Consider the following 14,844-nt stretch of genomic DNA (forward strand, 5'->3'; position numbering starts at 1 on the left):
GCTGGAACCTCAGCTCCAACTTGGACATCCCTTTAAGTCGGGGAGCCCACTGGAATTTGGGGGGCTCTGACCGTTGGAGCTCTTCTTTGTATTCTTTAGGCCTCTTCTGCCCAGTGATGCCTGCTTGGGGCAGGAAGACAGAGGCTAAGGCCCTGTGCCGCGGTCTCTCTGGGTTAATCAGATCGTAGCGTGAGTCTGTGACTCCTCAACGCGGGGTTCCAAGGTTCACACCATATGTTCCCATTCCAAGGCCTCTGAAGGACAGAGGTCCTCGGACTCTGAGACCTAGTGACTTCCTCACCTGCCTCCACTGTCCCATCTACCAAAAGGAGTCATGGGGATGCCCTGGGTCCCTGGCAGAAGTCCCTGATTATTCCTGGGCGGCACTGGGGCCACAGGGGAGGGAAGGCGTTGCCCTTGGACTATACTGTGGGATGCCCTGCTGCATTTGCCACATCTGCCTGGGGCTGGGAAGGGCCTGAAAGGTTGTGCTTCTCACGTACCAAACCCGTCCCATCCACCACCACCACGAAAGCTGGAGAAGTTTGGCCTTTTGGTTTCCAGGGCACTTTTCAAACTTCAGGGGCAGATCCCTGGAAACAGATCCATTCTGGGGAGAGGAGGCAAGAAGGCAGGGACCGCAGGCACATCCCAGGGCTGCCTTCCCTCCTCAGCTTCTTCAGTTAAGCTGCTCTTTTAAACTAACCCCTTTAGGCAGGGTCACAGAGGCACCCCAAAGATGTCCACATGCCTGCGTTTCCAGGCCATTTTCCTCTTCTTTTTGGACTTTCATTCTCCACCCAACACTTCCTGTTGCCCTCTGGGTGCCTGGAGATGAGCATGAGCAGGACCCGGGCTCCCAGGTCATGCTCAGTGTCAGGGGCTCCAAGGTGTTCATCCCGGGCCCGTGTGGTTATCCCTTCATGGACGCACACTTTGCGAGTGTGAGCCCTGTGCATGGCATACGCTGGCCAGGGCAGATGACAGTTAAGTGAGGTACCATGCCTGCCTTCAAAGAGCCACATCCGAGAGAGAACAGACAGATAGGCTAGACCACTCCCAAACTCAGCTGGGCTCTGAGTGGGACCCGATCAGATCCTGTTGGCGCCCGCTCTGGTCCAGGCACCCCCAGGTCCTGTAGAATGGGCAGTCTGTGAGCACGGGGAGGATTGGTGGGCACTGGGCACTCGAGGGGCTTTTTCCTTCCGGGACTGAGCCTTGGTCCACCTGAAGGTCTCCCCAGGCTATTCCTTCCCCTTCCGCTGTCCCCTCCCCTGCTTTTCTTTCTTTCCCTTCCCCATCCTTTCCTTTTCAGTAGATGCCAGTAAGCCAAGGGCATCACTCAGACTCCATGGATTCTACTTCTCCTGAAATCCGGAGGCCCCACATTCAGTAGAACATTCTCTCCCAGAAAGGCTGGGATGGGGAGGAGGGAGGGAGGGGCACACGGTGTGACTGCCCCAAGTCAAACGGCCACCTCCATACCCCACTGCCCACCCTGGTGGGCCGACCTCTGCTAGGAGGGCCCAGGGGGCGGACTGCACCTGTAGGGCGGGGCTGGCTCTTCCAGGAGATCCAAAGGGAGCCAGTCTGCTGGGGTGGGCAGAGACGGGGTCCCCCTCTTGGAGACCCTCTGGGAGCCGCCCTCCCCCCAGAGCAGGACCCACAAGAGCACATGTCGCCATGCCTACTCCTGATGTTTTCCCGAGGCTTCTGTGCCCCACCCTCTCAGACCAGAGCCCCACCCCACTGGGCCTAGGAGCCAGTTGCTGTCAGAGGAACCTCAGAAGAGGTGGCCTCAGGGAGTACTGAGGTCCCTTGGGCCGCTTCTCCCTTGCCCGTTCTACTCCCACCTGAGCAGACAGCCTTCCCTCCCCTGACTCAGTTTCCCAGGTGGCAGTTTCCTCCTGCTAGATGGTGATTGTTTATGCTCGGAGTCAGTAAATCCTTCCTAGGACCCCTCCCAAGTCTCTCCTTCTGTGGTCTACCCAGTGTTCCCCACCCGCCTCCCTGTCATCAGCGCCTCTCCTTCACTCTCCACGAGCGTGCCTGGCTAGCCCCAGACTCAGCAGACTCAGGAAAGCCGACTGTCTCTGTGGTCCCCTAGGGGCTGCTCTTTCCAGGCACAGGGAGCTTCTTTTCAGAGCAGGAGAATGCTTGTTTTGCTTGAGGACACATCATGTTGTCCTTCCAAATCCCATCCCAGTGTTTTGCCCTGACTTCACTTTTCCCAAAGGTTTCGCACCTCCCAAAAAGGGTCTGTGTAAATCACATACTCACATGTGCATGTTTAGTGGTTCTACAGGATACCGGCATGGCCTAGAGGGATGGGTGCCCTGCAGACAGGGGGATGTCTCCCCAGCACTTCCCAGGGAGTTCTGGAAGCCTGGGCTCTGTTGGCTACCATCTCCCCCTGGCCCCACGCACCGGGAGGGAATCCTGAGGGAGCCCATGGATAGGGGCCCCAGCTCTGGGGGAGAGTAGGGGCTGGGACTGGGCTTCTCTGCCCTCCATGGCTCTGGCCTCAAGCCCTGGCAGCCCCCGGAGCAGATGTCTTGCTCTTTCCCCACAGACGGCTCGCCCGGTCCACCCTGCTGCTCATCCCACTATTTGGAATCCACTACACGGTCTTTGCTTTCTCCCCAGAAGACGTCAGCAAGAGGGAGAGACTTGTGTTTGAGCTGGGGCTGGGCTCCTTCCAGGTAGGCGTGGTGTGTGTGGAGGGCAGAACTCACGGGGAGCCAGGGCCCTGGCCTCTACCTTGTTGGTGGTTCTACGTCTTTAACGTATTCTAGGTTCCACCTCTGGAACAATAGTACTAGATTAGAAGGGAGCTGGGAGAGCCCTTTGTACTGTCCACCCTCTAGGCTCCCACGAGAAGACATGCTGATATTTTCATGTTGCTGCTGCGTCTGGGTGTCCTGAGCCAGGCCTCCCTTGGGCAATCAAAGGCGGCAGCTCCCCGCCCCTCACCATCGGCCCCGGGGGTGGGCGGAGTGGCCTCAAGAGACCTCTCTGTCCACTTCTGACTTCAGCCTGTAGAACATGCACCCCATGAGTGCTGGAGCTTTGTCTTACCCAAGTAAGACAGATCCCCAGCACAGGATCTGGTCACAGGGAGCTGAATGAGCTGAACAGAGGGGATGAGCGAACAGATATGTAAATAAGTGATCCAGGGAATGAGAGAGCCAGAGACTAGTAAGTCCATGCATGAAGGAATCAGTAAACGGGGCTGTAAATGAGTGAGTGAAGGCGTGAGTGAGTCAGTGCGAGGATGCATAGTGAGTAAATGAACAGGTGGGCGCATGAGTGGGGCAGTGAAGGCGGTGGGTGGCTCTCTTGAAAGTCCCCAGGATAGAGCGCCTCTCCCTAGCCCAGCTGTTTAGAGGAGTATTTGACCTTGATGGTCACAAAGTTATTCTGTGTATCTGACTGGACTCTCTCCCTTCCCCCATTTTAATTCAAAGCCATTTTACCTGTTCGGGTTCTTAGCCTGGGAAGGCTGGGAGGTTTGTTGACAAAGCCCCAGCCTGGGAGTCAGAGCCTGGGGTTCCTGTCTCAGCACAAGAATTCTAAATGCACAGAATATAAGTCAAGAATATGTGTAGAAGAGCCGAACACCTACTCTGCCCCAGGCACTTCCGTGGTGTTCTGTGTGTTCTGCGTACAAGGGTGTCTGGCCGAGGGAGGGTGGAGTGGGGAGGTGGTGGTGGATACAGACAGGTCTGCTCTGTCCTGTAGGAGTGCTGCCCTCAGGGGGCCTGCGGGCTGGCTGGGGAGCCCAGGGGACACTCTGGAGCATGCAGGGAAGGCCTCCTCTAGGAAGTGGGTTAGAGCTGGCCCTTGGGAATGGGAAGGATTTGACCAAGGGAACGTGAGATCCAAAGCCAGGGTTGTCGGTGGGAGGGAATGCCCCCACCAGCCACTTGGCTTCATGGGTGTGGCCATCTTGGTGGAACAGAACTTTTCCCATCTTACCGCAGATTCCCAGGCAGGTGCCTGCATTCAGATCATCTTATTTTTCTGCTTCCTGGTGTCACTCCCTGCTGCTGCGGCCTCCCACACACCCCGGGTGGAGGGCTCCTTGCTGGCATTCTCAGGTTTTGTTTGTCTTCTCTCCCTAGGGCTTTGTGGTGGCTGTTCTCTACTGTTTTCTGAATGGGGAGGTAAGATCCTGGCCTTCTTAGCAGTGGAGGTACAGCTTGCTGGGGAGCAGACAGGGCTGTGGCCTGCTGGGCGCACAGGGCTGATCCTCCCGACCTGGACTCTGCCAGACTCCCAGCACCTACAGGAGGGGGGCGGCAGCCGTGCTGGCGTCTCCTGACGGCCTCCGCCCTGTGCCAGATTCTCTCCCGCTTTGCCTGCTGTGCAGCTGAGGCCCAGCCTCCGGAGCCGAGCTCCCTCCATAAAGGCACCAACTGTTGAGTGCAGACCCACCTGGGGGGGCTCTCACGATAAGACACACCTTAGTCAGGGCGAACTGAAAGTGAGGAAGGACAAGGCACAGGAAATGGTACATACAGTTTCTGAGGCTGTTGATGGGCAGGGGTGCTGAGTGGGGAACTATCCAAAGTTCAGCACTGCCCCCAGCAGGCCAGCCTGCCTGTCCAAACCCATCCCCTGTAAGAGTGGGACTTGAGGGACCCTGGGGAGCGGCTTGGAACCTTCTAGTAACGCTCCATTTCCAGGCCTGTTAGGGTGAGGCTTTTGAGCAGAGTGCAGAACAGATGCTGAGATGGGGATGGGGGCTGAATGGGTGGATGGCTTTGGAGAGCGGGCAGAAGTCATTGCACCAAGTGCTTGGGCCTTGGCTGGGTCACCATGGCAGGCTTCCTCCTCTTTTTGCGTCTGAGAAATAAGAAGATTAGCTCAGACCACCTACAAAGGGGTCAGATAAGGGTAGATATGAAGAGGCAGACCGGGCCCTGCAGGGAGTGGCTGGGAGTACAAGTAGCTTGTCAGGACCGACGGTGGAAGTGGGAGCTGGAACTGGAGGTGGAGGGTGCCTGCACCGCACGAAGGTGCTGGCGAAGGGGGTGGGTACGTGGACACTAAAACTGGGCATGCCCTGCGCGCACCATGCTAAGAGCAACACGGGGCGGTCTTCGCCCAGAAGGGTGCTTTATTTAGTGATCCTCAACCCTAACGGCGTATTGGAATCCCCTGGGAAGCTTTAAAACATATGGGTGCCCTACCCCAGAGATTTGGATGTCATTGTTCTGGGGTATGGCCTGGGCATCTGGGTTGTTAAAAGCTCTCCAGGCGATCCTCATCTGTAGCCACTGTTAATGGGAGCGCCCGCCTGGGAGGGGCCCCAGGGCAGGCAGGCGGGCAGGTGAGGTGTGAGAGGGTGTCCGCCCAGAAGTGACCGCCCAAGTTGCCCCCCGCAGGTGCAGGCGGAGATCAAGCGGAAGTGGCGGAGCTGGAAGGTGAACCGCTACTTCACCATGGACTTCAAGCACCGGCACCCGTCCCTGGCCAGCAGCGGGGTGAACGGGGGCACCCAGCTCTCCATCCTGAGCAAGAGCAGCTCCCAGATCCGCATGTCTGGCCTCCCAGCCGACAACCTGGCCACCTGAGCCCACCCCGCCCCCTCCTGTCCTCGGAACAGCGGCTGGGGCTGCGGGTGGGTGGGCGCCGGCCCACGCGTGTTGTGCCTCTTCTCTCCCTTCGGGCCGGCCCTGGGCTGGGAGCCCAGCTCCCCGAGGTGGGAGAAGGATGCAGGGCACAGATGGGTATTTCCCCTCCCCGTTTTGGCATTGGCCCCGCCCACCGTGGGCCCCTGGGCGTTGACCCCAGACATGTAAATACTCCTTAATTTCGGGAAAGTCATCCCATCCCTACCCCTCTACCTTGTGTCCCTGCTCACCTCAGGCAGGTCCCCAGCTCCACCCCACCCCATCCCCACCAGCCTCAGTGATCGCCTGACCCTGTGTGGGAGGCCTTCTGAGCTGAGGCTGGTGACCTTGCTTTGGCGGATGTGGGGTGGGCCCTGCCCGACAGCCCCCCTGCAGTGTCTGACTCTCGGTGTGGACTCTTTGAGTCTACTCGCCACCCCGCGGCCCTTTTTAGGCCCGGCCCAGTCCCTGAGGCTGCCAGAGGTCCAGCTTGGAGTGCTTTTCGGTACAGGCGAGACCCATGCTCACCCACCATCTTGGTGTCCAGGTGCCCAGTTCCTGGGTATCAGACAGTGGGAAAGCTCCAGGGCTCTTCCAGTCAGAGACTTCAGTTTGGATGTGGGGCTAAGGCCAGAGAAAGTTCTGGTGCTTTTCACTTGGCCCAAGAAATATTGCCAGGAGCCAGAAAAGTGGATGTGATTGGAATGGAGATGGAAAGAGTTTGGAGGGACCCATGGAAGAAGACCTTCACCACCTCCATTATTTTACCCCTGACTCAAGGTAGGCGGGGGTTCATCTGGTGGCCTCCCTTCTGTCCCTCCTGTCCCCAGGCATCAGTTGCAGAACGTTGAGAGGTGGATGCCTCAGAGGAACTCTTCCCCAACTACACTCACCATATAGAGTATGCCCTATACTCTATACCCTAAGCCCTCCCCCTTCCCAGTTCCCCTTGAAGTCAAAGCCACGACTGGGATGAACCAGCCACCTTTCTGTGATATCAGTGAATCGCGAAGCACCTTACACCTCCATGTGCCCAGGGCCCAGGGCTCCCCTTCATCCCCCGCCCCCATGGACCACGAGGAACCCCAGTCACCAGCTTTCTCTGGCTTGGGCTCAGCTACTGAAATCGGAGACCTCTGCAAAGACTTCCCTCTGTGTGCTTTAGACATTGAGTCAGCATGGATGCCAGGGTGTCCTAGGGTTTGGGAGGGGAAGCCACACCTGCCGTGCTTGTTAGCAGGGGCTGCTGATGGGAGGAGCAGCTGCACCCCAACTCCTGTCCTGGCTGCCCAGCCGCAAGTTACCAGACCACACCCTAAGAATTTAAAACGGGGCAGAACCAGGTTCAGGGCAGGTGGAGGAAAGTGCTAGAATGCCATGGCCCATGTGCGGGGCCCACCTCATTTGTCTCAGCTTGTGGTGTTTCCAAGTGTATTTGTGGGCTTGTTTCACAGGCACGTTCTGGAACACTTGGAGAGTTTGGGAGGATGGGGAATGTTGCTTTGCTTGGTTTTATAAAGAGGAAGAGGCCCAGGGGACTTAGGGACGTGTTCCTGGAGAGGCCTTCGAAGTGGCTGGAGAAGGGCCTAGTGCTTGGTTTAGAGATAAGCCCCATGTCCAGTGAAGCACTGTGGACCCTGGGTCTTGGCTAAGCCAGAGAAGGACAGGGCCTGCTTTCCCTGCTCCAGGCACACACGGCGACTCAGGCTGGCCATGGAGTGTGTGGCGGCCTTCCCACCCTACACCTACCTGCCTCATGATCTCCTTCCCTCTGTCTGGGAGCCACGTGTGTTGCATTTGAGGTCACACTACCTTGCACGCGTGGCTTGCATTTGAGGTCCTTGCATTTGAGGTCCTGTTGGGAGACCTGAGTTGCTTGGAAGGACTCACAGGCTTGGATTGAGAGACACACAGTCTGCCCCAGTTGGGCTCAGACTGCTGAGATAGTGGACACAGTGCTCTCTGTTCTGGGCCTCAGTTTCCCCATTCGTGACATGAGGCGACTTCTAGTGCTTCTCCAGGCTCTGTGCTTCAGTAATTCTCCAGTTCAAAGCCAAGGCGGGTAAAAGGGCATGCATCATTGTTATGTGTATCATCTACAGTTCTGAAACATCTGTGTGTGTGAGTGGAGGGAGGTTGGATGCTGTGTATTTTCCCTTTCTTAGAAATGGGACATCTGTCTCTTCCATTTGGACACCACAGTGAGAGAGAAGGCTCAGGCCAGGGACAGTTGGACAGGGCATGATGTGCAGACCCAGCTGTGTCCCGGCTGGGGCAGGGTGCCCCGTCTGGGTGGGCAATGGCTACCCCCAGATCCTAGGAGCGGTACCCTGAGTTTGGACCCTGTTTCTTCATCCTCGCCCCACCAGCAGGTGTGCTTCACTGTGGAAGAAGAGGGTTTGATTTTATACATATATCATCACAAAATAGCAAAAGCAAAATCTACCCCGAATCCCCATGCCATGCTGCCCCCTGAGCTGTGGGCCTGCATCCTCGTAGAGGTTCCAGGTTCCTGTTGGTTGCCCTTTGTCTCTGAACAAATTATTGCCAGCCTTGTGAGCAGATGCACCCGATGTATTTTGAATGCTCCAGGAGGTTAGGCAGCTGTCCTTCAGGGTCACAGGCAGTGGGGGGACAGTATAAGGTTTGGGTACCACCCTTCCCTCTCTGACCTGTTTTTTCAAATCTGTAAAATGGGCAATAAGACTAGCTAGCTTTTAGAGCCCACTGTATCTCTGAGATTCTCGTCTAAACATCAGCCATCTACTGGGAATGGGCCCCAGGCAAGGATTGCAGTATTCACCTGGACCAGGAACAGGTAGGAAATCATGCTGAGTAAGGAGGGGCCGAAGGGCCTTGGGAACGGTTGGGCTGGAGAGGAGCAGAGTTATCTGACTCAGTGTCTCTAGAAAGGGGTTGTTTTTGTTCTGTGCAATCCTAAGGGACAGAACCCACCCAGGGGAGGCCGAGTGTTCCTTGGGATGAGGAGATCTCTCATCCTCTGTCATGACTGTCCTGTCACGCAGTGTCAAGAGAGAGACTCTAGCCCTGGGGGAAATGGGACTCCAAGTCAAAGATGCTGAGCCTGTCAGGGAAACTGTGAGGGGGTCAGAGTGTGGGAATCGGGGTTCAGGGGCTCTCTGGCGGTCCCCAGCACGACAGACTTCATGACTTCCCACCGTGCCTGAGGCCAGGCCACGTTCTCTGTCTCAGTGGGCAGCTCCGTGACCCTCCTTGACATATCCAGGGGCCTGCAGTGATTCCTTCTCTAACCCACACCCCTCCCTGAACCGGCTTCTCTAGGGCATAGGGCCAGAGAGCTGGAGCCGGGGCCCAAGCCTTGAAGTACCCTGAAGTCCATTATCACCCACCTCCTTCATCTGACCCTCTCCCTTCCCAGAAGGAAAGCTACAAGAGGCTTCTTTGTAATTCTGTGAGTACCCTTGATCCACTCAAGGCCACTTCAGAGTCAAAGCAAGGAGTGCTTCGTCATCGTAAGTTCCTACTTGGGCCCAGTGACCATGGATGCCTCTGGAAGAGCCCTGAGCTGGGAGCAGGGGACCTGGGCATCTTCCAGCTTTGCCACTGATCTGTTGTTTGGCCTGGACTCCTTCATGTATCTTTAGGGAAACTCACAAAGTACTAGAGCTGGGAGGAAACTTGGAGATCTGCAGGTCAAACCTCCCCATCGGGCTGATGAGAAAACACAGACAGGTGGCCTTAGCACAGTGCCTGCACCATCTGGGGACCCAGTATGCTTTACAAACCTGAATGGGGAAATGGGCCTGCCAATATGTGCCCCCCTGCACGTGAGCCAGAACAAGACACCCAATAAAGCTTCCGACCAGAAAACATTCAGCCTTGCGCAGGAGAAGGGCTCTGGTTACGGAGGTTGTCAGGACTCCGGACTGCAGGAGGAACAGTGGAGTCGGTGTGGTGAGGGGAGACCTCCGTTCTAGCCTGACTTTACCACCTGCTCTGTGCTCCAAGGCACAGAACCTCTCTGGGCCTCTGCTTCCTAATCTGAGAAATGGGTGGACGTGATTTTCAGTCTGCCCCACAGGTCAGGGGTAAGGTTGAGGTGAGATGCCCTTGTATGTGAAAGGGCTTTGGAAACTGCACAGGTGTGAGCTGGTTACTGGGGTGAAGACCTTCGAAAGGGGGACCCCATGCTGTTTGTCAACTGCTTTGAGCCCTCCTGGGTTAATCTTTGCCCCATTTGTAAAACCACCAGCACTGGGGGGTGGAGGGGGAGGCCTGTGGGCTTTGATGGACACAGAATTCCAGGTTTATTCCCATTAGTTGGGCTTTTGTTCTTGGGATAGAATGAGGAGACTTCCATGTGGGTAATGTTAGTGTTTCCATGCCACCCCCATGGGAATCCTTCAAGAATCTGGGACACCCCTCAAGTGGGCTGTGTGCCCATCTTTCTCCTTTTCCTGAACTCAGTGTCCTGGGATGTGTCTGTGCTTGGCCATGTGTGTCTTGTCTTATGTGTGTCTTCTGTAGCTTTGCCCCCGTGAGGGCTGGAGTGGGGACGTCCCCTGGCATCCCAGACGTGGTCCAGGCTCGCTGTGGGAGCCGGGCCCACCTGGGTCTCATCTTCCACAATAAAGATAAGCCCCACAGACCTCACTGCTACCGCTGTGCTCACAACCTTGTCCGGGATTTTAAGAATGTCAAACTGCTATAGATGATTCAATAAATGTCTTATCATTTTTTCCTGGTGGCTGTAACTTGGCAGAAGTGGAGGGCAGGGAGGAGAGGAGGTGGAAGGGGAGGAAATCTGATCCCCCAGTGTAATCCAGTCTACAAGGTCCTGTGGCCTTTTCGAGTCCAAGGGAAGGGTATGAGAATGGGCCTGAGTGACCTTAGAATGGACTTGGAAGAGTAAAGTCCTGACCTCAAAAGGACCTGCAAGGATCATGCAACCTGAGTGGAATCGAGGTCACTTGGATGTTTTGGGTTCCTAGAAATGGAAGCAGCTCACCTCATAGTCTTTGTTGCTTCATGGCCTTTATATTGTTTTCTGAGAGTGGCCACCGGCTATCCCCAAAGCTTGCCTGCAGTGAGCATTTCATTCCACAGGTAACCACAGGCTGCCAGAGTCCCATCCCCTAATTCTTCTGGACATTCCGAGTCATCAGCCCCTGCCAGACCAGATAACCAATTCCAGGTAACCCCCATTTCCTTGAGGTTCTATTGATTTTTCACGACTTCCAATGCCCATATTTATATTAGAATTTTTAGTTGCTAGCTACAGAAGATCATTTTGGCTGATGAATCAGAAAATAAGTTTAGAAAAGAAGAGATTGGGCAGCTCATAGAATTCTTTTGAGGCTGGAGGAACCAGAAAAGGTGTCTCAAGCCTTATGATGTCATGGAACTGACGCAAAGCTGCTGCCTGCTGCTGCTGCCAGCCCAGGGATGTCTCCTCTGTGCCAGGGACCCAACCTCACAATTACCATTTTTGAAAGCAAATAGCTTTGCTGTCTTTGTCACCAGCAAGCCCAATTCCACATGCAGCCCCTTTCTTCCACTTGCTCACTTCTGAATCAAAGTCTCACATGAGTCCATCAGATTGACTGTGTTCTAGCTGCAATGAGGCTGGAAATTTGACTTTTCTGGATTCTACCTTGGGGAGGTTAGGCTCATACATCTGGAGAATTTCTAGATTTAACATTGGTGTTGTTAAACAGTCCTGAAATAAATGCCTACCACCTCAGGCCTGAGGTCCACAGCAGTTGCAGAGCCAGCTCCCTTCAGTGTTCAGGTGGCCACTCTGAGGAAGTCAAGTCAATGGAAAGATGAATCCCAGCCCAACTGCACGTGATCCCTACAAGCAGCTAGACCACTCGCCGAAAGCTCCTAGGTATCCGGTGCGGGTGTTCCCCAGCTGGGAGGCTGCCTGAGGTCACCCCTGCTCTCTCCTCTCCAGGTCCACCTCTTCTTCCACTCCTAAGGGAAATTATCAGGCTATGTCATATGACTTAACCTGGCAGATACCTTGAGCTGCTTCCAAAATGGAACCTACCCTCAAAGGGTGAAAATTAGGCTCCTTGTGTGTCAGACTATGCTGACCGCTCACAAAGATGACTTCCCTAGTGCTTAGAAAAATATTCTTAACTGGTGTGACCATGATAAATTGAGGTTCTATATGTTTCATTCGCAGAGAGAGGTCACACTCAACAAGCAAAGATAAAGAACCAAAGGTAAATGGAAAGCCTTGAATTCCATCCCAGTCTTGAATTTCTTGGCAACTGTGAAGATCAACCAAAGACTTAGTCCAGATGAGCACTTATTAAATCCTGTTTCCTCTATCCATTCCTCCCAATTCATCAACTATTCCAGCTCTCTTTTGTCCCAAACCCCATAAAAGAATGCCTTCAACCCTGGTTATTTCTGATGATGCTTTTTCCTCCTTGTAGTGTGAGCAGTTCCTCTTGGGTACCCAGTGGTCCTCAGGCTTTAGCATGCATCAGAATCATCTGAGGGCTTGGTAAAATACAGATTGCTGGGCCCACCCCCAGAATTTCTGATCCAGGTCTGAGGTAGGGCATGATAATTTGCAGTTCTAAGAAGTTTCTAGGTGCTGCTGCTCTTGACCTGCAGACAGTGCTTTAGGAACCATTGTTCTAGACGTTCTACCCAAGGGCACTGGCTGGGTATCACAGTCCCTTTTTGGGAACCTTGGGGCTTGACAGTGATTAACTTCCCAGCATAGGGAGGACAAGCAGGGACATCAACAACATGAACTTTCATTGACTTTTCTTCCCAGGCCACTGTGTAGGGGCAGGAAGCAGAAAGTTCCAAGAGAAAATCAGCACATGGATGTCATTTATTTTCAATCAAAGTAAGTATTAGACCATCTCTGAATCAACTAGGATCAAGTTCAGTGGGCTATAAAAGAGCAAGCCCAGTGAAAAGTGACTTAAAGAAGATCGAAGTTAATTTTTCTCACATTAAAGAAGTCCAGAGGTAGGCACTCCAGAATTGGTAGGGTGGCTGTATGGTCTCTCTAAGGACTCAAGCTTCTCCGTTTCTGCTCCTCCATCCTTAGCGTGTGACTTCCCCTCTCAGGGTCACCTCATGGTCCAAGAATGGCTCCCAGAGGTCTGGATGTCACCAGACTCAGGGGAAAGTGAGAGAAGGCAAAAGGTACCTCCTCCTAGTTTTAAAATTTTCTTTTTAGAAGAAGCCTTAGATCTGCTTACATCTCATTGGCCAACAGTTAATCACAAGGCTATACTTCAAGGCAGGTGATGTTATGCACCTCTAGTAAAAATAGAAGAGAGAATGGATACTGGCTGGCAAACAGTAGTTTGTGCCATAGTCTCAAAACCTCAAATCTTTCAGGGTTTAGGTGATGGTCACTGAGCTCATCCACACCTGTGAAAACCCAGAGCCTAACTGATCCTACTGATGTCCCACTCTACACCTGGAAACAAACTGGGGGATGCAGTCTCCAACCTGGACCAAAGAATAACTCGAGATGGTCCCCAGTCAGAATTGAGGGAGCTGCTTATGTCCACCCACAGGAACCTACTCTGGTGTGAGGTGTGAGGTGTGAGGGCGTGTTTGCCTCACTTCTGGTTTCCTACATCTTTCTTGCTCTCTCATGACTGCATTTCCTGAGTGGATTCTGCTCCCTCGCAGCTGCTACATTATTTAATCTCTTTTTAATTTGGGGGATCATCAGAGCGGTGACGTATTTCACTTTTTTGTTTTTTTTGGTCTTTTAATTTTTGTCACTTGTCCTCAAGTGAACCCAACTTAGGTGCTTCTGAGCCTCCCAACTATCTTAGACTGCCCCCTGGTGGATGCCTGTCACAGCCATTCTTCTGATCTGATCATAGAGATGGCTTTTTTTCCCTGTCCTGGATGCAAGATTAAGGATTCCACGTGTGAAACTCAGCCACCAAGAGCTCTTCTAACTTTTAAGATGTGGTACTGTATATGTTCATATGGAGATAGTTTTTCTTGGCCTCTTGAAATTGTCATTTCCTCGATTTCTATAAAGGACAGGCTTGGGGTGTAAATCCTTTTAGAAGGAGGATGGTGGCAGTAGGGTTTGTACCTTTCATTTATTTATTCAACAGATACTTGTTGAGCATCTGACTCTTCATTTAACAATTATCTCCTGAGTGCCTACTATGTGCCAGAAACTGTTCTGTCACTGGTGAGCACTGGTGATAAGGACCCTGCTCTCAGGAGCTTACATTTCAAGTACAGAAGAAAAGAAATGAGCTGGTTTCAGATAGAGGAAAATGTTATGAAGAAAATAAAGCAGTTAGGACCCACCCGAATCCAGTATGACCTCATGTTAGCTTATTACATCTTCAAAACCCCTATTTCCAAATAAGGTCACATTGATAGGTACCTAGAGTTAGGACTTCAGTGTGTCTTTTTGGGGGTGGGGACACAATTCAATGCACAACAAAGGGAGAGAAAGTCTGAAGCTTCACTGGCTGAGCTGGCACACTGCTTTGACTTGGATAATTTGGAAGAGGTGGGGGTCAGTGATGGATATGTGGGGCAAGAGAGGGTGACAGCTTCCTCTTACCCACAGTCACCTCCTGGCACCACCAATGTGTTTTGGTAAAAAAGCAAACAAAAACTCACCCTGGCCCTGGTTTGGTCCTTTTTTGAGCATTTCTCACAGAAATTAACTGGCTCCTAATATTCCATTGCCTGCTAGATCATAAGCTGCACAGCAGAATCCAAATCCTTAGCGGGCTCAGTGTTAGCCGGTGAAGCCGGATGAAATTCATTCAAGCAGGCTGAACACTGACCTCCTTTCACTCTGCAAACAACCCCAACTTTCAAAGAAACTGAGTGCCCATTTCAAAGCAGAAACAAAAGCAAACCAAAACCATCTTCCGATAGCCATCTACACTCATGAATGCCAGAAGACTTGTATAAAACCATCATTTACATGTATTCCAATTCACATAGACTCTCGTGGGGTCTGGGAGCGAAGCCTCAGCTTTAGTTGGCTTATCCCCAGCCAGCTCAACGGGAAGCATCTTTGTTCTGGCGCTCAGGGCTTTCTCCCAGGCCACCCCGCTCAGTCACTCTCCTCTCTCTTTGCCTTCCAGATAGCCCCTACCCCAGTCAATTATATTTTCACTGCCTTTCCTCCCTCACCCCAAGTCCCTCCTCTCTGCCCTTGATCTAGACTTGGGCATGGCTTGGCAGTCAGTGTTTTCCTTGAGTTGATATTCTT

The 14,844-nt window shown here is 53.3% G+C and overlaps 1 protein-coding gene and 1 long non-coding RNA gene across 4 annotated transcripts in view; both read left to right on the plus strand.

Moving 5' to 3' along the window:
• Window positions 1-5,680, plus strand: part of ADCYAP1R1 (ADCYAP receptor type I) — a 51,487-nt gene extending 45,807 nt beyond the window's left edge. For all 3 annotated transcript variants that reach the window (XM_082471964.1, XM_082471965.1, XM_082471966.1), the window contains 3 exons: window positions 2,573-2,702; window positions 4,125-4,166; window positions 5,391-5,680. In XM_082471964.1, the coding sequence (XP_082328090.1) occupies window positions 2,573-2,702; window positions 4,125-4,166; window positions 5,391-5,579 (361 nt within the window). In that variant the 3' untranslated portion in view covers window positions 5,580-5,680. The remainder of the gene's footprint in view (window positions 1-2,572; window positions 2,703-4,124; window positions 4,167-5,390) is intronic.
• A 144-nt stretch (window positions 5,681-5,824) lies between these two features.
• Window positions 5,825-14,844, plus strand: part of LOC309665600 — an 83,485-nt gene continuing 74,465 nt past the window's right edge. The window contains exon 1 of the long non-coding RNA XR_014266562.1: window positions 5,825-12,471. This is a non-coding gene — a long non-coding RNA (uncharacterized lncRNA). The remainder of the gene's footprint in view (window positions 12,472-14,844) is intronic.

Source organism: Balaenoptera physalus, assembly GCF_965194825.1.
Source record: "Balaenoptera physalus genome assembly, chromosome: 8".
Taxonomy (NCBI): Eukaryota; Metazoa; Chordata; class Mammalia; order Artiodactyla; family Balaenopteridae; genus Balaenoptera; species Balaenoptera physalus.